The sequence below is a fragment of the Mesoplodon mirus genome (genome assembly GCF_964341445.2).
Source record: "Mesoplodon mirus genome assembly, chromosome: 2".
Classification (NCBI taxonomy): domain Eukaryota; kingdom Metazoa; phylum Chordata; class Mammalia; order Artiodactyla; family Ziphiidae; genus Mesoplodon; species Mesoplodon mirus.
The window spans coordinates 56,930,301-56,953,333 of NC_138977.1; the positions used below are offsets into that span (position 1 = coordinate 56,930,301).

Below are 23,033 nucleotides of genomic sequence, written 5' to 3' on the forward strand. Positions count from 1 at the left end.
ATACTCTCCTTTGACCTTAAAAAAAAAAAAAAAAAAATGTCAAGAGAGAGGAGGGCCAAGGGGAGGGGTAAGGGTCGAGAGAGGAGTCCAGCTCCAGTTTGGGGAAATCCAGCTCGCGTTTTGCCTCTCGCTCAGTAGTGCAGGGTCCAGGGAAGGCAGAGCCCCAGCTTCGCTCCCTGAGGTCTGTCCTGGGGAGACAGTGCTGCTCCGGGGGGCTGACCTGGCGGGGAGTGGCAGCGCAGTCCGCTCCCGCGCCGCTTTGTGCGCGCAGCCGCTGGGCCCTCTGCTCCCGGGTCTGCCCCCCGGGACGCCCCCCTGCCCCGCCCCAGTCATGCAACTCTACCTGCCTTTCCACTGTGGACCTTTGGGAAGCAGTCGCCCACCCCGGGGGCTTGGGCCCTGACCCTGCCAGGAGCCGGTAGGTGTTCGCCCGGGGCCCTCCCGCGCCCCTCGCGCCCGCCGGGGCCCCGGGCTCCGAAGTTGTGGGGACGAGCGCAAGTTGGAAAGTTTGCCCGAGGGCTGGTGCAGGCTTGAAGCCGGGGGGACGCGCGCAGCCCTCGGAGCCTGAGGGGGCCAGTGGTGAGTTGGGGTTGGGGCAGTGGGCAGGGGTCCGGGGAGCCACACGCGGAGGCCGGAAGGCGTTGCGAGGGGCAGTGCACCGCTGGGGCTGGACGGCTCGGCGTCCGCGGGGCCGCCGGGGCCGCGGGGGTGGGCCCGCTACCCGCGGCGACCCCCCACCCAGGGCTGCTTGGGGCGCTTTTGTTGCGGGTGGTAAACAATGCCCCCCGGCCGGAGGACGCGGCTGCGGCGCCGGGTGGGGAGAGCTGGAGCGCCTCGAGGTAGGACCCCGGGCTCTGCTGGAAACCGGATTGCGGTGGGGAGGGCAAGTGCGGCCTTGGGGGGGGATGCCTGACTGGGCCGGCGATTGATGCGGCTCGCGCTGAGGAGAGGGAAGAGTTAGGGCAAGTTGCGGGCAGGGAAGCCTGGCTGTCCCGCGCTCAAGCGTACCCCCAAACAAGTTTTCTCCCTCCCCTATGCTAATATAGGGGGCCGGTTCCTTGAGAAAACATTTGGCACTTGCCTCCTTGAGCTTTTCCGGGAGGGGGCTTCAGGGACGTAGCTTTTGGAGTGGAGGTAGTAGGAGAGTCTTGCCAGAGGCTGACCTGGAGTTACGCTGATCCGGGAAGAAGGGAGTGGAGGAATGGAACAGTGTTCTGTCAAAAATGGCCTTCTAAAAACTCTTACGAGCGCCACTGGGTCGCCGAACGCGCTGGCTTGCCGTCGCATCAGTCCCACTCGGGCGGAATCCCGGAGCGGGCCCCAAGGGTGAGAGGTCCGCAGAGCCGGGTGCCGGGGACCGGCCGGGCGGCAAGTGAGGGGCCGGGGCTGGGCTAGGTCTCTCGCCGTCTCCCCCTCACCCCTCTCTTCTCTTCCTCCCCTCCCCTCCCTCCCTCTCACCCACACTCCCAAGAGATTCGGCTACTAAGGGCTGTGTGCAGTCCATAAATTTCTACGGAAAGTGGTCGGGAAGTTGCTGGCCTGCCCCAGTAGGCTTTCCACGGTAATGGGGAACACAGATTGGGCTTTTCTGACCCAATAAAAATTAATGTATCAACAAGAGAACAGATATTGCTTGAACTAGGAGTCTTTTTCCCCGCAGGCAACTCGTCCTCTTCCCAAATTAACCAGGTCGCTCCAGTGCCTCTTTCTCTCCTCCCCCGTAACACTCTCGGGCACACAATGAGCTGCATGATATATCATAGTAAGGATCAGTTTATAAAGACATGTTTGAAAAGTGTTTCAAGACCCTGAGCGAGGAAAAGATTAGGTGCACAGCCTAGTGTCGGCAGGGTGGGCTGAGCGCTTGCACCCCCATGAGTTGAAGGACGGCGCTACAGGGTAGCAACCCCAGGTCCGCCCTGAACCGAAAAGGGACCATCCTTCTCTCCTCCCCATCTCAGCGTTAAAGAGTTAAATAAAAACGTTGGCTTCCTCAGTCCTCACTCAGGTTGCCAAAATGAATATGGAAAAGGTGTTTGTGAACCAGTTAGGGCGAGAGCTTTTTAAGGCATATTAGGAATTTTGTCTACAATTAAACAAGGCGCGGGTGTGTAGATAAGGATATGTTTGGGGATTGGTCAGCGTTGTTTCTAAGAACGAAAAGCCTCAGGTAACGTGATGTTGGGTGCGCTTCCTGATTTTATTGGTTTTATTGGTTTGTATTAGTTACACAGGTTAAAGCCCAAGTCCCTTGCCTCCCCAGTTAAGAGATCTTAATTAGGTTGGTTGTCAATGTATGACAGTGTTTAAAACAATGTTATGATTTCAATTAAACTTCCGAATCAAGTACGAGAGTTATTAGTATACACTGTCTGTATCTCTTTGCAAACATTGGTAGCTCAGATTAAGAACTCCTGGATCACTGCTTACCATTTTAATGAGGGTTAACTATGGCTACCAGCTCTGGTCTTCCAGAATTGATCGGTTGGAGGTTTGGATCACCTCTGTCCCTGCCCTTTGTTTCTCTTCCTCCAATCTTCTTTATCTTGTTCGTCCCTCCCCTCCCCCACCCTCTTCTTTGCCTCTGTATTTTTCCTTCTTTGTACACTTAAGTTTCTCTTTTTCCACCCCCTCCATCTTCCTACCTTTAGTCTTCCGCATTTTGATCCCAGCTGTCTTTTTATATTCTAGCTTTATTACTATATAGTCTTTCCCCTTCCTCTACTTTTTGGCTTTTTTTTTTTCATTTTAGACATTTTCTTCCTTCTGCTTTTTCCTCTTCTTCCTAATGTGTTTTATGCTTTTCTTGTTTTTGGAATGGTCATTCCATCTCCATTTAACTTGTCCCTTCCCTTTTCTGTGGCCCTTTTTGGCCTTTTTTTCTTCGCTCTCTGCAGGGCAGCAGGGGTGTTTTACATATGGAAGGAGCCTTTGACTAAATCTGCTGGCATTCTAGTGAGTTTGCCTCCACAGCCTTTCCATGTGCCGAAGGCTCTCACACTTCCTGTGGTACAAAACTATCTAGGAACAGCAAGCAGCCCGCCCACCTCCTCTTCCTTAGAACTAAGTTGCTGGAGGAAACTAAGCCAGGTGGTGCCTTTTAAAAAGAAATGTTTTAAGTCTTGTATTTCTCAGTCAAGTGCAGTAGCCTTTAAATTCTAAGGAGCTGAATGGAGTGACTATTAAATCAGAGTTTCTTTTGCAACTAGCTCTATGTATGCAAATACCACTTTTTTGGCCACTGCTGGTGGTGGGAAGGATTGCAGTATAATTTTAAATTGACATGTGGGCTGGATGGTTACATCAGTTCAGCCACTTCCTGCCCAGGGGACTTTGGGAGATCCAGAAGGAGGAGGGGGATGTAAGTGGGAGAGAATTTTTCTGACACGGTACTGTCGATATTGTCCTTTACAGACAACTGATACAGTTTAGGAAGTCAGCTTTTCAGTTTCTAGGCAAGGTGGTCACATTAAAAAATTGCTTTTTATTTATATATATATATTTTTAAGACTCTTTGGGAAAGGCTGACTACTTAGTAAGCTCAGATAATATTGAGGCAAAAGTCTGATCCTGTTTGTTGACCAATTTGGTTAGGTATGTTTAAATTATGTGTGAATAATTAGCAGATCCTTACATAGGCCCTGGGGCCTGATCTTGCCACTTCTCCTCTTTCTCTGTAATCTTATATTTTCTTCCTTGGGCTGGCATCTCTTTTCATGTTTCAAATTATGAGTTGGCCCTTATCTCCTGGACAGTAATATTTGGATCTCATACACTACTCCAGTCCCCTACGTCACAAGGACATCTTAGGAAAAAAAAATTTTTCTTTTTTTATTATGGGTTAGGGGTCTTGGTGCCCTCTGGTGAAAAAACTAGTTAAGTAATGTTTTGCATCCCATAGTTGTTGGGAATTTTGTTTATTTGTTTGTTTCACTTTGTCTTCTCTTCTAGGAAAACAAAAACTCACAGGATAGTGTCAATTAATTGCATGTGGTTCCCCCTCCGGGGCCTGCTATATATGTTTGATAACAGGGACATTATTCTCTTATTTTCTCTCCAATCATGTTATCCTGTAGCAACCTCAGTAACACTCAGACTCTTGAATATACTCTAGAGTAGAATAAAACTGATTTTGAGAAATATTGAAATGTCAGTTTTCATCAGAAATGAAAAACAGAAGTGGAATTAGTATTTAATTGTAAATGTATTTTTCTATGACTTAAACACTCTATAGTAAATAAAAGCACAAAAAAGGAAATAAAGCATTTAATAATGTTTACAAATTAATAAGGGAAATAAATTTCAGAAGATCTGTGCAGATAATTCCATATTTAAATGTGGATCTATATAATAGAATGGACTCCCCCCGCCCCGCTCCAGCCCCCCCAGCCCTGGGGATAACTTAGTTTATTTACAAAAGGGGGTTACATTTCATCGGTGGAGCCAAGTAAAATTAAGATCTTGTGGGAGTCCTTATTTTGTTTCTGATTGTTTCTTTGGCTGGGTGGTACCCAGTGGTTTCTTCCCTGCATTTGGGTTTTTCAGGGGTCATTGGCCTCTTTCACAATCTCATAAAAAGGCTGTTACCATTCAAAGAGGCCACATCTTGCCAATCCATGTTGCTCATACCTTTTCCATTTCCTTGACAGGCTCTTTTTCAAGAGATAAGGTTTGAATAGTAAACATTATCTTAATTACAAGTCTGGATTTCTAAAGCACTTCCATTTAAAAATATAAAAGAATATATGAGACAGAGATCAATTTATAAACTACTTTCAGAAGCAGATCCCATGACACCCTCTGGCATATTCAGATTACTTGCAACATATATGAATTTTAATTTTCATGGCTGATTGCAATATTTAGATTATATGCTCTTAATAATTTTTTAACAAGGTAATCCTGATATAAGAGATAAAGCATGTTTAGACAGATATTGTTGAATTTCTAGAGAATGGAATGGATTGTTTTTTGTTATCCGAAAAAACATCCTTATAAAGATTGCTGACTTTCTGGAGATTAGAATTGGAATGTCTTTTGTTTTCTAAAAATGCTGGTACAAAAAGCAGTGGTCTTTGGAAATATCCTACAGCTTTTCACAGCCAAAGAGGTAGTGCAGCCAAACTTTTTATTTTTTTATTTAAGAAAAGGGGGAAAGCCATAAGCTTAGATGCCAAGAACTCAAGTGGAGTATTCTCTGGCCTAGTATTTGTATTCAGCACAGGTTTATCAAAATGTTATTTTTCTTGTGGTTAATGTTATCACTAATGTCTATTTTAAAAGTTTTTCTTAAAGGCTCAATGCTTTGACTCTAAATGTTGTTCTCTGGGATCTTTTATTATAGTGTGTGGCCTACAACGTGTTAGATGAGAAACAAAAGAACTAGATCTTGTTTTGCAGGATATGGCAGACTGAGGATTAAACTTGTTCTACAATAATGATAACTACCATTAAGCTTATGTCTAGTATGTTTCTCATCTGGAAATTGAACCCATGTCTACCTAATTCCAAAGTTCTTCTTCTTACCTCAGATATCACAAGGATGAAACAACTACCACTAGGTTTTCCTCAGAGGAACCCATTGATATCTCAAAACAACCTCATTTCAGATGCAGAAACCTTGACTCCTGTTGTTTCCTGAAGGACACAGCTGGTGATCACAGATTCAAATTTAGGGTTTTCTGACGTGACACCATCTCTAGCCACTGAACCAACTAGTGCATCCCAGGATTACCAGGATCAGATGAGTACAACAAAAACAAAACCAAAATTTGAGACTTGGTAGAGGGCTGTCAAATTTTTACTTTGCCAAGTAATAACATTAAAAAAACAAGCCTATCTCCACCCTTTCACAATAAAAGGACTTTTATTACTTTATGTATTTATTTGGCCGAGCCTCAGAGCCTGCGGAATCTTAGTTCCCCAACCAGGGATTGAACCTGTGCCCTTTGCAGTGGAAGTGCAGAATCCTAACCACTGGACTGCCAGGGAATTCTCCACGTTTTTTAGAAAGGACATTTTAATGAGAGAAAACAGGAAAGCATGATTAAATAATAAATTCAACCTTATGAAAAACTTTATACAGCCTCATTTCTTTTTTTTTTTTTTTTTTTTTTTCGGTACGCGGGCCTCTCACTGTTGTGGCCTCTCCCGTTGCGGAGCACAGGCTCCTCACGCGCAGGCTCAGCGGCCATGGCTCACGGGCCCAGCCGCTCCATGGCATGTGGGATCTTCCTGGACCAGGGCACGAACCCGTGTCCCCTGCATCGGCAGGCGGACTCTCAACCGCTGCGCCACCAGGGAAGCCCCGGCCTTATTTTTTTTTAAATAGAAGTGTAGTTGATTTACAGTGTTGTGTTAGTTTCAGGTGTACTCAGCCTCTTTTTTTTTTTTTTTTTTTTTCTCATTTCGCCACAAACTGGTGATCACTTGGTTGCAGACCAGTTTTTGGTAACCATTCTCCTACACCAGATTTTCTTACAAATCCAGCAACCTGTCAACTGTTAAAGAATCCTCACCCAGTTTGTTGTCACACTCTTGATTCCATGATCTTTAGGATGTCTACTGATATATTTTGTATGGTGAGCTTCACTCTTCCTCATAGCTTGGTCTTATTTGGGGTCAGGGTAGGCAATCTGAGGAGACAAATATGCAACTGATGATGACTCTTAGTCAGTCCCCTTTCATTTTCTCCTCTTTTCTTACTTTTCAAATAATAGTTGCTTATCTAGTATGCTTTACTGTTCTAATTATCTCATTTTCTCTTTATTTCCAATTTCTTTGCCTAGGCGTTGACCATGAGACTTTTGGGACCCTTGGTAGAAGGGAGTTTAGAACCATCAGTCGTTGGATTAAGTCGGGTGAAAGAGGAAGGAGGGACATCATTTCTGGGTGTGGGCAGTGCCCGCCACAATGCTTTCCTTATACAGAGGAGGTACTCAACAGTTATTTGTTGGACCTCTTATTTGTAACCTAATCTGTAAATACTAACTCCCAAGAGTTTATGCTACTTTTGTGTGCATGTATAAAACTCAAAATTTGTGGATGGTTAATTGGAATATGGTATTAATGTTACTGGATCTCCAAAGAGTAGAGTTTCTTGGATAATACAAGCCTCTTCTTCCTCTGACTTTACCAGCTTTTCTGTCCAACAGATGACACCTCTGCCCGTATGGTGATGTGCTGAGGAAAGAGCTTAAGAGATAACTTTCTAAGTATCCATATTTGTAAAGATTAGGGTTTGAGCTTTAAACTACATGTAACTGCAATAGTTGTGGTTTCTTTTTTTTTTTTTTTTTTTTGGTTGCATTGGGTCTTCCCTGCTGCGCGCAGACTTTCTCTAGTTATGGCGAGCAGGGGCTACTCTTCCTTGCTGTGCGCGGGCTTCTCATTGCGGTGGCTTCTCTTGTTGCGGATCACGGGCTCTAGGCATGCGGGCTGCAATAGTTGTGGTGTGTGGGCTCAGTTGCTCTGCAGCATGTGGGATCTTCCCGGACCAGGGCTCGAACCCGTGTCCCTTGCATTGGCAGGCGGATTCTTAACCACTGCGTCACCAGGGAAGTCCATAGTTGCGGTTTCTAATGTAAAGAAACTCCCATGCTGGGCTTCCCTGGTGGCACAGTGGTTGGGAGTCCGCCTGCCGATGCAGGGGACGCGGGTTCATGCCCCAGTCCGGGAAGATCCTACATGCCGTGGAGCGGCTGGACTTGTGATCCATAGGCCGCTGAGCCTGCGTGTCCGGAGCCTGTGCTCCGCAATGGGAGAGGTCACAACAGTGAGAGGTCCGCATATGGCAAAAAAAAGCCAAAAAACAAAACCTCCCATGCTTAGCTTATTCAAAGAACTTCATCACCTTAATCAGTTGTCACAGAAATTAAAGTTAAAGGAGCTTTATTTGTGAATCCAGGATTTATAGGATATTTTATACTTTATGTCTATTATATTTTCCTTTTGCAGTCAATATTCTCAGTTCCTTAATTTTAATTAATAATTGCTAGTAAATATTCTATTTCAAATGAGGGAATGCATAGGAAAAAGACTCACTCCCAATGTTTTGTCATTGTTATTTCAGACCAAAACCTCCTGCGACTGAGCACAACCATGGTGCATCTGGATTCTCCTCAGAAGTGAGACTTTCCAAAGGACCAATGACTCTTTTCCTCATGCCCTTTCAGTTTTTCCTGCTCCGTAGCTATGTCTCGATCTCGCCATGCAAGGCCTTCCAAATTAGTCAGGAGGGAAGATCTAAACAAAAAGAAAAACAGCCAACTGAAGGAGGGATCTAAGCCAGCCAACAAAAATGTGGCGACAGTCAAGACTGTGAGCCCTGGAAAATTAAAGCAATTAATTCAAGAAAGAGGTGTTAAGAAAAAAACAGAACCCAAACTGCCTATGCCAGTCAGAAGCCTTCTGACAAGAGCTGGAGCAGCACGAATGAATTTAGATAGGACTGAAGTTCTTTTTCAGAACCCAGAGTCCTTAACTTGCAATGGGTTTACAATGGCTCTCCGAAGCACCTCTCTTAGCAGACGACTGTCCCAACCCCCAGCGGTCATAGCCAAACCCAAGAAAGTTCCACCTCCTAAGAATCTAGGAAAGCAACATGAGTGTGATTATAAGGTACTTACTGACATGGGAGTAAAGCACTCAGAAAGTGATTCAGTCCCAGTGCAAGACCCCTCAATCCCTCCTGATATAGAGAATCTAATTGGCATACAAAATACATCTTTAATAAAAGATGAGAGCCAAGAGACAACCCAGTCTTGGTCCCAAAGTGTGGAGGATTCCAAAATAAATCGCTCTACTCATAGTGGCCCTGCAGCAGAGGTTCTTTCTGGGTCATTGGAAGGGACACGTGGTGGTGAAGGACTATTCTCTAGAGAGACATTGAATGATATTAGTGATTCCCCTAGAATGTTTGCTCAGGACACTCTCTGTGTTCCTTTGCTCCAAAAAGCAGCCCTCAGGGTTACCTCTGAAGGAAACCCCAGCATTCAGTTAGAAGATTTGGGTTCACGAGTAGAATCTCTTAAGCTATCTGATTCTTACCTGGATCCCATCAAAAGTGAACATGATTGCTGCCCCACCTCCAGCTTTAATAAGGTTGTACCTGAATTGGACCTTAGAAACTGTTTGTCTATTGGTGGGTCAATATATCCTACCTCATTAATAAAACTCCTCTTGGCAGGTTCAGAACAAGAAACCCTTGGTGCTAAACCAGATCATCAAGAGGTACTCAAATCTACCCCAGATGAACAGGAAGTTGCTGATACCACCCCTGTCCTAGGACAGGCCTTTAGTGCTGTCCCACATCAATGGGAAGTTCCTGGTGCTAACCCAGTTCATGGAGAGCCTCTGGGTGAGACCCCAGACCCACCAGAGATTCCTGGTGCTATTCCAGTCCAAGGAGAGGTCTTTGGTGCTCTCTTAAATCAACAAGTCCTCGGTATGGTTGGTGGTACTGCCTCAGACCCCGATATCTTTCTTCCTGCTCCTCTTAACCCAATTGCTACCTGTAATGCTCTTCCAGAATGGCCTGAGCCCCAGAGCACTGTTTCATCTGGGCTTGAGGTCCAGGGCACTATGCAGATTTTGCCTTCGGGCTTAGGTCACACTCCTCAACCATCATCAAACTCAGAGATAAGTTCGGTACCTCCCGCAATGGCTATAAACAATATAGAAAATAAGAAGGTTCATATAAGCTTTCTGCCAGCTAACACTCAGGGGTTCACAATAGCCCCTGAGAGAGGACTCCACCATGCTTCACAGGGCATTGTCCACCTCTCCCAGGCCAGTCCCAGCAAATTGGAAGGAGGGAGCTCCCAGATCAGTGCCACCAGCATGGTTGACATCAACACCACAGTGGTGTCTAGGCCAGTGTCACTTGTCAGTACCTCCTCTTCTCCTTCCTACACAACTTTGCTACCTACTTTGGAAAAGAAGAAACGAAAGCGATGTGGGGTCTGTGAGCCCTGCCAGCAGAAGACCAATTGTGGTGAATGTACCTACTGCAAGAATAGAAAGAACAGCCATCAGATCTGTAAGAAGAGGAAATGTGAGGAACTGAAAAAGAAGCCATCCATCATTGTGCCTTTGGAGGTAAGTAAATACCCAAGGGGCTGGGGACACCTATGAGACTTAGTAGTGTGATTTGTGTGGAGACAATTTGCTTCTGTATTACATCCTTTTGCTTTGGTAAAATGTTGCTTTAAGTTGCCTATAGGAATTTGTGGACCTACCTGAAGTATGTCTTGTGCACTGACTGATGCATTAGCTTATTTTTAGAATTTATCTCAAAAAACTAGAACATAAAGATTTTCCATTATAAGTTTTGATGGAGAATAGGGAAATTGTATGAAATGTGGTTTTAGAAAGATTTCCACTGTGCCTCATTTTGGCTAGTTGTGTGTCTTTTTTGGGGAGTTACAGATTTAAAAATTAGGAGCACAAAGTCACTAACTGTTTTGCAGCCTGAGAAACCAGAGGAATTAAACTTCTTTTCTTTTGAAAGAATAAAACTGTCTCTATCTTTAATCTTGAAACTTTGCCTTGGAGGTATAGTAATGATAAAGCTTTCATCTCAACTTTTGGCTTGTGATTTTCACCTGCTGACAGGATTGTTGAGATTCAATGGTAATCAGAAGTTGAAAATGGTTTTTAAACTCCAAAGTGACATACAAACATTTGTACTTATTATTACAGTTATGAAACTAAGGTAGTAAAAATATTGGTTGACTTACACTTTGTTTAAAGGATTTTATGGAGGTTGGTTAATACTCAAACTTGCTTTAATTAAAATACCTGTCAGCTATGGTGTTTTATGATTTTTAGATTACTCACTTGAAGTTATATTTATTTTGAGTCTACTGTGAATATGGGTGTAGTAGAATAGATTAATTTAAAATATTATGAACTTAATTTCAGTCAACCTTTTTTCTATTTCATTCTGGACTTAAATTATCTGTCCAAAAATGCTGACTTCCTATTTGACTGACACATTGCAAATAAGAGATCAGACATTTGGCCAATCATGTATTGATGACATTTAAGGTATTTCTAAAATATTATGTTATTATAAATCTTACTGCAATGAACTATCTTCTTTACTCAAGTCACTTCACACATGTGGGAGTAGATCAAAATGTGGCCAGTAACTTAATAGTCTACATACTTACATCTAAAACACTTAGTAGCAATATTTTTATAACAGAGTGATCTCCCTGGTAAGCTCCATTGCCAATAGACATTGTTGCCAAAGGTACTCTATCTCTAATAGGTATAAACAAGTTTGTTCTCTTCTTTTTTTTTTTTTTTTTTTTGCGTTACGCGGGCCTCTCACTGTTGTGGCCTCTCCCGTTACGGAGAACAGGCTCTGGACGTGCAGGCTCAGCGGCCATGGCTCTAGCCGCTCCGCCGGCATGTGGGATTTTCCCGGACCGGGCACGATCCCGTGTCCCCTGCATTGGCAGGCGGACTCTCGACCACTGCGCCACCAGGGAAGCCCTGTTCTCTTCTTTTCTAAACTGGCTCCTCCTCTTGCATTACATTTTTGGTTAACGGCTTACTGTCTACACGGCCACCAAAAATGGAAAATTCAGTCATGTTTAATGCCTTTCTCTCACTCTTGTAGTATCTCTTGTTCTACAACATCAGAGCACTTCTATCTCTCCATTTTCTTGGCTCCAGCTGTAATTGAGCCTTTATCTCATACTGGGACAATTTCAGTGTCGTCTTTATTATCAGCAAGTATTTATTGCACTTCTACTCTGGGTTGAGGGTACCAGCTAGCTGGGAAGTCAGGATGTTGAACAACAATTCTCCTTAGGTACAGTTCGAGTTTTCTTTCTATAACCCTGTTTCTCCTAGTTTAATACATTTAGTGCTCTTCTGTATTTTCTCTCACTCAAAACAAAAGAAAATAGAGCAAAGTTTTCAGTGCCTTCCAGTTATAGATGAAGCCTAGCTTTCTTAGCATGGAATACCAAGATTTTTTTTAAAAATATTTATTTATTTATTATTTTTTGGCTGTGTTGGGTCTTGCAGCGCGTGGGCTTCTCTCTAGTTGTGGCATTCAGGTTTTCTCTCTCTAGCTGTGGCGTGTGGGCTCCAGAAGTCGTGGGCTCTGTAGTTTGCAGCACGTGGGCTCTCTAGTTTAGGCACGCAGGCTCAGTAGTTGTGGCATGTGGGCTTAGTTGCCCCACAGCATGTGGAATCCTAGTTCCCCGACCAGGGACCAAACCTGGGTCCCCTGCATTGGAAGGCGGACTCTTTATCACTGGACCACTGGGAAGGTGCCAATATTCAAGATCTTGGCATGACTGATCTCCTCTCTCTTGTTTGCTGTCACTTCTCACATTATACCTGAAGTTTCAGCTGTATCCAGCTACTTATATTTCCCCAAGCTCACTGTGCATGATCCTGCCTCAGTGTCCTTGCTCATGGTACATAATCTTCCTTTCCCTATCTGACAAGACTCCACCCATTCACTCACCCCTTCCTGTGTCACACCCGTATCTGTGCATGTTCCCCCAGTTTCATTCCAGGGGACTTTGTTTTTCTAGTGCCTATCTAGCCTTGCTACAGTGATAGGTGCTAAATAAACACTTGTTAGTTAAATGAAAAGAATATATTTGTAACTCAAATAATCAGGTTTAGAAATTTAGATGTTGGCATATGGTTTATTTCTGTAAACTTGCTCTGGCAAGCAAGTGTGGCCACTGTTGTCAAGGTCCATCCGTGTGAGAAAAACCAGTATTTGTTAATGAATGAATGAATACCTTGGCTATTGCTCACAATCTCCTAAGCACCACATTCTTTATTAAAAACAAAACAAAAAACTCTTTTATTTTGACATAATTCAGTTTTATAGAAATATTGCAAGAGTAGTATCGAGAATTCGGTTTATCTTTCAGCCAAATGATAACATTTTATCATATTACTTTATTACTTTATCTCTCTTTTTAGCTCCTCCCCATGTGTATATTTTTTTCTGAATCAACTGAGAGTAAGTTTTTCATAGGCATGATATCCTTTCTTTTTTTTTTTTTTTTTTGCATTACGCGGGCCTCTCACTGCTGTGGCCTCTCCCCTTGAGGAGCGCAGACTCCGGACGCACAGGCTCAGCGGCCATGGCTCACAGGCCTAGCCGCTCCGCGGCATGTGGGATCCTCCCGGACTGGGGCACGAACCCGTGTCCCCTGCATTGGCAGGCGGACTCTCAACCACTGCGCCACCAGGGAAGCCCTGACATGATATCCTTTTATCCTTGCATACTAGAGAGTATATTTCCTAAAAACAAGGATATTCTCTCCTATTATTATCAAAATTAGCAAATTAACATTGAACCATTATTATTATCTAGCCCACAGACTTTATTCGTATTTTGCCTATAAGAAAATATCCTTTTGACCTCCTTTAATTTGGAATAGTTCCTCAAATTTTAAAACAACTTTACTGAGGTATAATTGACATATAATAAACTGCACATATTTAAAGAGTACAGTTTGGTAAGTCTGACATATGTATACACTGTGTGAACATTACCACGGTCAAAATTCATTACTCCCCAAAATTTCTTTGTACCCCTTCATAGTCCCTACTCTCTTACCTGCACCCTTTCTCCTCAGGAAGACACTCTTTCTGTCACTATACATTAGTTTGCATTTTCTAGAGTTTGATATAAATGGAATCATATAATATGTACTTTCTTTGTGTGTGTGCACTGAGTGATGCATTAGCTTATTTTTAGAATTTGTCTCAGAAAACTAGAACATAAACATTTTCCATTATAAGTTTTGATGGAGAATAGGGAAATTGTATGAAATGTGGTTTTGGAAAGATTTCCACTGTGCCTCATTTTGGCTAGTTGTGTGTCTTTTTGGGAGTTACAGATTTAAAAATTAGGAGCACAAAGTCACTAACTGTCTTGCAGCCTGAGAAACCAGAGGAATTAAACTTCTTTTCTTTTGAAAGAATAAAACTGTATCTTTAATCATTACATTAGTTTGCATTTTCTAGAGTTTGATATAAATGGAATCATATAACATGTACTTTCGTTTTTTTGGTTTAGAATAGTTCCTCAATATTTGTTTAATGACATTGCTTCTTTTGCAAAGTGCAGATTACTTATTTTGTCCCTCACTTTGGGTTTGTCTAATGCTTCCTCATGACTAGATTTGGATTATACATTTTTGCATGAATACCTTCTTACAGGAGGGACATAATGTCCATTTGTCCGACTATTCATGATCTTAATTTTGATCACTTGGTTAAAGATAGTGTCTTCCAGATTTCTCCATTGTAAAATCAGTATTTTTCACTTTGTATTTAATAAATATCTTACAGAGAGATCAAGACATGTAAATATAGTGCTATCCCTCAAACTTTCACACCCAATTTTAATGTTCATCAGTGATTTTTGCCTGATAGTTGCCAAATAGTGGTTCTGTTTCCATTGTTTCTTCTAAATCTGTTAATTAGTTTTAAACTCCAAAGAAGAGCTTTTTCTTCTTATTTGTTTCAGTGTGAACCTGTAGATTTTTGTTATATTCAGTAAGTTATACTCCTTTTTTATCATTACTTATTTTGATGCTCACATTTCCCCAAATTTGGCCAGGGAGCACCTTCAACCATTGTTTGAATAATTCTTTATTTTCTGGGACAAGTGTTCTAAGGTTTTCTATTTTCCATCCTGCCCCAGACAAGATGACCAGCTGTTTATCCAAGGAAACATGGTTCTTTTTGGTGGAGAATGATACTTAGAAACCAAGATCTTGTTAATAGGTATTATCATTGTTGCTGAAATGTCAGTGGTGTGTTCAAAAGTTAGAATATGCATATGTTGAATTAGTTCTCTCTCTTTCTCTCTCTCACACACACACACACACCACCCTCATGCTTCAATGTAGTTATGTCGTTCATTTGAAATACAATTTTAATTAGTTTATTTGTTTATTTTCTATTTCAAAGGTCCCCTATAGTTGATGATATTCATATTCTCTTGCTTTCCCCCTCCCCCAGAAGATCGCCCTTACCCCTGACAAAGCTGATTCTGAAGAATGTATTGTGTTGTCCTTATACTGAACTCTGACAGTAGAGAGACTTACTCATCCAACAATGTGTGGAGACGCAGAGGAGAACATAGGGAACACTTCTCTGAGGAATTTCATTCTGAGAGAGCAAGGAACAGTTGTACACTCATTTGTTTCTGCCTTCTTTTGCTTAATATTATGTTTATGAGATTTGCCAATAATGTTGCTTATAATTATAGTTGTTCATTCTTATTGCAGTGTAGTATTCCATTGTATGTATATATCACAATACCTGTATCCATTCTATTGTTAATGGGAAGTGAAATGTTACAGTACAGAACAGAACAGTAGAATGAACATAGCAGTACTACTATGGATTTTTTGGGGGCGGGGGGGTGGTGGGCTGGCCGCGCAGCTTGTGGGATCTTAGTTTCCCCACCAGGGATCAAACTTGCCCCCTGCAGTGGAAGCACAGAGTCCTAACCACTGGACCGCCAGGGAATTCCCTGGACTTTTTTTTTTTTTTCTATGTTAAAGTCTCTGGGCTTCCCTGGTGGCGCAGTGGTTGAGAGTCCGCCTGCCGATGCAGGGGATACGGGTTCGTGCCCCGGTCCGGGAAGATCCCACATGTCTCAGAGCGGCTGGGCCCGTGAGCCATGGCCGCTGAGCCTGCGCGTCCGGAGCCTGTGCTCCACAACGGGAGAGGCCACAACAGTGAGAGGCCCGCGTACCGCGAAAAAAAAAAAAAAAAAGTCTCTATAGTATTTTTTTTAACGGAACTTTATTTTTATTTATTTATTTATGGCTGCATTGGGTCTTTGTTGCTGTGCATGGGCTTTCTTTAGTTGAGGCAAGCGGGGTCTACTCTTGCGGTGTGCAGGCTTCTCATTGCAGTGGCTTCTCTTGTTGCGGAGCACAGGCTCTTAGCACGCGGGCTTCAGTAGTTGTGGCACAGCAAGCTCAGTAGTTGTGGCGCACAGGCTTAGTTGCTCCGTGGCATGTGGGATCTTCCCGGACCAGGGCTTGAACCCGTGTCCCCTGCATTGGCACGTGGATTCTTAACCACTGCACCACCAGGGAAGCCCCCTGGACATTTTTATAAAAGTCTTTTGGTGACTATATGCATGAATTCTGTTGAGTGTATTCCTAGGAGTGGAATTTCTGGGTCATAGAATATGTGTATGTTTAGCTTCCATAAATATTACCAAACTGCTGTGGTTGTTCCAGTTAAGACTCTCATCAGTAGTGTATGAAAGTTCCACTTGCTCCACATTCTTGCCAACACTGAATATTTTCTGTCTTTTTTTTTTTTTTTGGTGGTACACGGGCCTCTCACTGTTGTGGCCTCTCCCGTTGCGGAGCACAGGCTCTGGACGCACAGGCTCAGCGGCCATAGCTCACAGGCCCAGCCGCTCCGCGGCATGCGGGATCTTCCCGGACCGGGGCACGAACCCGTGTCCCCTGCATCGGCAGGCGGACTCTCAACCACTGCGCCACCAGGGAAGCCCCTCTGTCTTTTTTAAAAAAATATTTATTTTCTTTATTTTTTGGGCTGTATTGGGTCTTTGTTGTGGCATGTGTGCTTCTCTCTTGTTGCGGCGAGCAGGGCCTACTCTTCATTGTGGTGCACGGGCTTCTCACTGCGGGGGCTTCTCTTGTTGTGGAGCACGGGCTCTAGGTGTGCAGGCTTTAGTAGTTGCAGCATGCGGGCTCAGTAGTTGTGGTTCGTGGGCTCTAGAGTGCAGGCTCAGTAGTTGTGGCACACAGGCTTAGTTGCTCTGTGGCATGTGGGATCTTCCTGGAGTAGGGCTCGAACCCGTGTCCCCTGCATTGGCAGGCAGATTCTTAACCACTGTGCCACCAGGGAAGTCCCAATTGTGCTTTTTAATGAACAGAAATTCTTAACTTTAATGTAATCCAGTTTACCAATCCTCTCCTTTATGATAACTTTTTATTTCCTGTTTAAGAAAATTTTGTTGGACTTCCCTGGTGGCACAGTGGTTAAGAATCCACGTGCCAATGCAGGGGACATGGATTCAAGCCCTGGTCCGGGAAGATCCCACATGCCACAGAGCAACTAAGCCTGTGCGCCACAAATACTGAGCTTGCGTGCCACAACTACTGAAGCCCGTGCACCTAGAGCCTGTGCTCCGCAACAAGAGAAGCCACCGCAGTGAGAGGCCGGAGCACCAGAATGAAGAGTAGGCCCCTGCTCGCTACAACTAGAGAAAGCCCGCGCACAGCAACAAAGACCCAAAGCAGCAAAAATAAAATATAAAATGAATAAATAAATCTTTTTTAAAAAAAGAAAATTTTGTCTGTTTTTTGCAAATTCCAAGGTCATGAAGATGTTCTCTTTTGTTTTCCTCTTAAAAAGTTACTTTTTTAAACCTTTCACATTTAGATGTACAAGCTGGAATTGACTTTTGTGTATCACATGAGATAGGAGTCAAGACTCATTCTTTTTCACATGGATATCTACTTAACCAGCACCATTACTGAAATGACTGTCCTTTCCCCACTACTACAACATCAACTTTGTCACAAATCAAGTGACTGATTAGTTCTCAATCTGTTTCTAGACTGTTTCATTGGCCTTTTGTCTATTTTTCTGTCTGAACTCTCATTACTAGGCTTTACAACTAGTCTTGCTAACTGGTAGTATAAGTCCTTCAGTTTTCTTTTCAATATTTATGTGGGCTATTTTTTTGGTTCTTTGCATTTTCATCAAAATTTTTTTAAAATATATGTATTTGTTTATTTATTTGGCTGCACTGGATCTTAGTTGCCGTGTGTGTGGGGGATCTTCGTTGCTGCATGTGGAGTCTTTGTTGCTGCATGTGGAGTCTTTTTAGTTGCAGCATGCAAACTCTTAGTTGTGGCATGTGGGATCCAGCTCCCTGACCAGGGATCAAACCCAGGCTCCCTGCATTGGGAGTTTGGAGTCTTAGCCACAGGACCACCAGGGAAATCCCTTCATCAAAATTTTTGAATCAGCTTGTAAATTTCCACCAAAAACGCTGTTGGAATTTTTATTGTTTGTGTTGAATCTGTGCATCAGTTTGCAGTCAAATGCTCTACCACTGAGCTATACCCCCTCTCATCAGTTTGAAGAGATTGACATTTTTACAATATTGAATCTTCCAGTTCATGACCATAGTATATCTTTATTTATGACTTACTTTGTTTCAATAACATTTTGTAGCTTTCAGTATAGAGTTATTTAGTTTGTTTTATTTTTAGGTATTTGATATTAAAAATTTTGATATTTATTTTACACACATCAGTGATTGAAGCCCATTTACTTTGATAAGTAAGAATATTGGTAAGCAAATATATTTCATGTATTTGTTTGTTCCTCACATCAGAATTATTTTACTTATTATTGAGAGTTGGAGTGAGAAAGAGAAAGAGAAAATACATTTACAGTTTTTAAATGTTAATATTTTTATTATTAGAATATTTATTTTATTATTTATTTATAATAATATGTATATATATATTTTAATTTATGTATTTTGGCTTCGTTGGGTCTTCGTTTCTGCGTGCAGGCTTTCTCTAGTTGCAGCAAGCGGTGGCCACTCTTCCCTGCAGTGCGTGGGCTTCCCATTGCAGTGGCCTCCCCCTCTGTGGAGCACGGGCTCTAGGCACGTGGGCTCCAGTAGCCGTGGCACGCGGGCTCAGCAGCCATGGCTCATGCGCCCAGTTGCTCCGTGGCATGTGGGATCACCCTGGACCAGGGCTCGAACCCGTGTCCCCTCCATCAGCAGCCGGACTCCCAACCACTGTGCCACCAGGGAAGCCCTATAATAATATTTTATTATATGAAACAAATGTACATTTTAAAAACAGAGCTGTTAGAATTTTTTTCTTCTAAAATATACTTAGCCCCCAAAGGCATATGCCATTTCTCAGAATGTTAACTACTAATGTCTGGGAGAAGTAAAAACAATTTTGATCTACTCTTTTTGATCATAGATTATATTTTTGTCTCCCAATTGTTTCTTTTAATTGAACAACAAGGTGATTAGATAGTCTTCCCAGTGATCTCTTTGGCCAAGAGAAAGTGCTGTTTTTTGCCAAGTTTAGTTCAGCTTAGTGTTCTCCATATTCAGAAATACAGTTAATTAAAACCATTAACTTTATAACTCATAGTCATCTAGGAATTTGCTCCTGGCTAGGTATTCCTCATTTTGCATTTGTAATTTAGCATACTGAGACATATGCATTATTCTATTTATTGAATAGTGAGTGATGTTAAAAGGGGGGGTGCTTTTTAGGGACTTAAAGGGTAGGTGCTTTGGCCAGGCTACACTTTCACACACTTTTTAGTATGTTCAAAAACAACAACAACAACAACAAAACACCGTTGTTTGCAGATATGCTTCTGAGGGCAGTGTTTTGAATTATATATCTATAGCTCGATGATTGGTATAGTATCACACATTTAATTAACATGAATTGAATGACTAAGCAGTTTGTGAGTTGGTTGCCAAAGTGAAATAGTCTCTTAATATTTACTCCAATTAATATTTTTTGTTTCTTGGGTTTTTTTGTTTGTTTTTGTTTTTGTTTTGCCATGCCAGGCAGCTTGTGGGATCTTAGTTCCCCGACTAGGGATTGAACTTGGGCCATGGCAGTGAAAGCTCCATGTGCTAACCACTGGACCACCAGGGAATTCCCTACTCCAGTTAATATTGATTTTTTTTCATCCAAATATTAAAGGGTTATTATATGCTTGGTTAGATTAATAGCAGTATATTAGATAACACTGTAAAATGTGCTATTTATTACCATGCTACCTTCTTAGCTAATAGAAATTACACCTGGAAAAATAGCAATACCTGTATAGTTTGTGCTTGAAAAGCTAAAAGTTAAGTGTATTATATGATACAAATTGAACCACTGACTGTTCACTATCCTGTGGATAGTGTGATAATAGTCTAGTTCCGGAGATGTCCCTTCAGAATTGGTTGACATACTTGTTTAATTTTATTTTATCCATTTTAGTGGGAGTTGCGTGGGACAGGCCTCTTCTGGCCACTGCTTTTCTCAGTGTTTTCAAACAGCCAGATTTCATTTTGGCATATGTTATATATGGCATATGGAACAAATTTTTGCTACCAACTCTTGCAATTGAGGGCAGATGTTATATGTCCCTAAATGTGCCTTTAAGGAATCTCTTTGGATCACTACTGAGACTTCAGTAGTATACCTCACCACAGAGCTGACCATAGGAAAAAAAGTCTGTGGCGTCTAGGATCTTTGCATGTTTAGAATATGTATATATATGTATAACTGAACCATTTTGCTACACACCAAAAATGAATACAACATTGTAAATCAAATATACTTCAATTAAATAAATAAATAAATAAAAATAAACCCCAAGCATGTAAACAAAACCATGCTGATCTTGATTGATTATGACTGGTGGGTGTTAATTTCTGGAATCTTGTCAGTATGGTTCAAATCTTACCTTGCCATTTTGTGTAGACCATGTTATCCAGAAAGAAAAATGTGTGAAACTGACTTAACACCTTCATCTAGTATCAGTATAATCCAAGTTATACTATCACTTACTAGTGAGCACTGTAGTTTGGTACATGTTTATTTTGCTACAGAGCTTATCTCCCCATGTCTTTGTTGGTCAGCTTCTTGATATTTTTATTCCAGAGTAATATTTCAAGAGTTGATGGTTTCAAAGCTGCAAAAGTCATTCTCCCTATGAAGCAGCCAGTCACTGCGGTACTATTATGGATGTGGCACTAGAGTAACCAGCTAGGAGAGAAGGTGGGATCATATATTTTTGTACTATTATCGTATTAAAGTAAGACACAGCTAGCAAATGAATCAAACTAATCTAAGCAATTCAGGTTATTACCTTGATAATGAGACTCAGTGCTCAAGTCATGATTATCCAGAAAGTCTTGGCTAATTATCGTCAGCTCTTCATGTCTGCTAGTAAGCAACAAGAGAAATCTTGCTCTTTTCTTATTTATTTATGTCCTGTTAACACTGCTACAGTTTTTTAAAAAAGGACATGGTGAGAAAGCAGTGATTAGAAGTGAGATGTGTAAATTACTTCTAAAGCCCAAGCTCAGGCTATAGAGGGTGCTAGCACATCATAGGTGCTCAATAAATGTTTGCTGAACAAATGATTCAATGAATGAATGAAATCCCATCAAAAATGTAAGATTCGGCCTATCTCACATACCAATGTCTCTTAAAAAAAAAGTGCACTGTAAACCATTATATCCCATGTGTACTTAATATATCATCTCAGCAGCTAGTACCTCAAAACATTTTGGGGTTTATTCTATATATGTCATTTTCAAGTACCAAAGATATTAGGATCATGGGATGTCTGTAGCAGAAATTCAAGTAGAGGACTTGAGAAAAAAGTTTATAGGAAGTACACAGTGCTTTAAAAATATGCTTAAAAAGCAGCTGCTTGTGTTGTTTAAAATTACTGCCATGTCCATTTGTGATTATGAGTTATACCAAGATGCAAAGTTTGGACACCTCAAAGTTCTAAAGGGAAAAGGACCATGAAAGCTCAAAATGACGTTTTTCTAATTGTAAATGGAGTTTAGAAAAACAATTCTAGAAGGATACATACCTACCAAACCAAACTGTTGGAAGTGTTTACCTCTGAGGACTCGAGTTTTTGGATGGAGGATGGGTGTATTAGAAAATAAGTGACTTTAAATTTTGCTTAAATTCTTATACATGTTTTGAATTTCTACATAAAGAGCTTGTGTTACTTTAAAAAGTAATAAAATCAAAGTAGTGTAATTTGTATTTGGAAAGCTTAGAAACAAGAAAAAGACAAACTTTAATTCTACTACCTAGATGCCACCACGATGAGTATAGAGGCATATTTGCTTCCAGTGTTTTTTCTGCATTTATTTTTTTAAAAGATTTTTTTGATGTGGACCATTTTTAGTCTTTATTTAATTTACAATATTGCTTCTGTTTTATGTTTTGGTTTTTTGGCCCTGAGGCATATGGGAACTTAGCTCCCCAACCACGGATCGAACACTCACCTCCCTGCATTGGAAGGCGAAGTCTTAACCACTGGACCACCAGGGAGGTCCCTGCATTTAAAAAATAATGTAGTTTTTAAATATTTTCTTTTTGTTTCACTGGAAAGATGATGCTCAGTTGTAAATGTTAAGAGTATACAAATTGTGGGCTTCTTTGGTGGTGCAGTGCTTAAGAATCTGCCTGCCAATGAAGGGGACACAGGTTCGATCCCTGGTCTGGGAAGATCCCACGTGCCGTGGAGCAACTAAGCCCATGCACCACAACTACTGAGCCCGCGTGCCACAACTACTGAAACCTGGGCACCTAGAGCCCGTGCCACCACAGTAAGAAGCCCATGCACTGCACAAAGAGTAGCACCTGCTCGCCGCAACTAAAGAAAGCCCATGCAGCAACGAAGGCCCAACGTGGCCAAAAAAAAAAAGTATACAAATTGCGTTGTTATAATAAAACTAACCATGTATACACACACACAGAAAAAAATAAATAACATCTTTAAAGTTGAATGAGATAAATTTTTTTCTTCTTTTTTTAACTCAGTATATCATTAATATTTCCCTTGTAAGTAAAAATTTGTAAAGATTTAAAAAGTATGTGTATAATATTCCTTTGGGTAAATGAACATAACCTACTAAATTACTTTTCATGACTGGATGAATTATTTTGGGTCCCATTTCAAATTATGTTCTCTTTTTTTTTGGCTGCATTGGGTCTTAGTTGCGGCATGTGGGATCTTTTGTTGCAGCGTGGGCTCTTTGTTGTGGTGTGTGGATTTCTCTCTAGTTGTGGCGTGCGGGTTTTCTCTCTCTAGTTGTGGCACACAGGCTCCAGAGTGCGTGGGCCCTGTAGTTTGTGGCAGGCCAGCTCTAGTTGAGGCACAGGAGCTCAGTAGTTGTGGCACGCGGGTTTAGTTGCCCCAGGGCATGTGGGATCTTAGTTCCCTGACCAGGGATCCAA

The 23,033-nt window shown here is 41.9% G+C and overlaps 1 protein-coding gene across 2 annotated transcripts in view; it reads left to right on the plus strand.

Moving 5' to 3' along the window:
• The first annotated feature begins 215 nt into the window (after nt 1–215).
• Nucleotides 216–23,033, plus strand: part of TET1 (tet methylcytosine dioxygenase 1) — a 135,137-nt gene continuing 112,319 nt past the window's right edge. The window contains exons 1-2 of one of the 2 annotated variants that reach the window (XM_082602967.1): nt 216–418; nt 8,072–10,098. In XM_082602967.1, the coding sequence (XP_082459093.1) occupies nt 8,194–10,098 (1,905 nt within the window). In that variant the 5' untranslated portion in view covers nt 216–418; nt 8,072–8,193. Of the gene's footprint in view, nt 419–557; nt 580–8,071; nt 10,099–23,033 lie in introns of those variants that run through there. The other variant, XM_082602968.1, reaches the window with a different exon arrangement.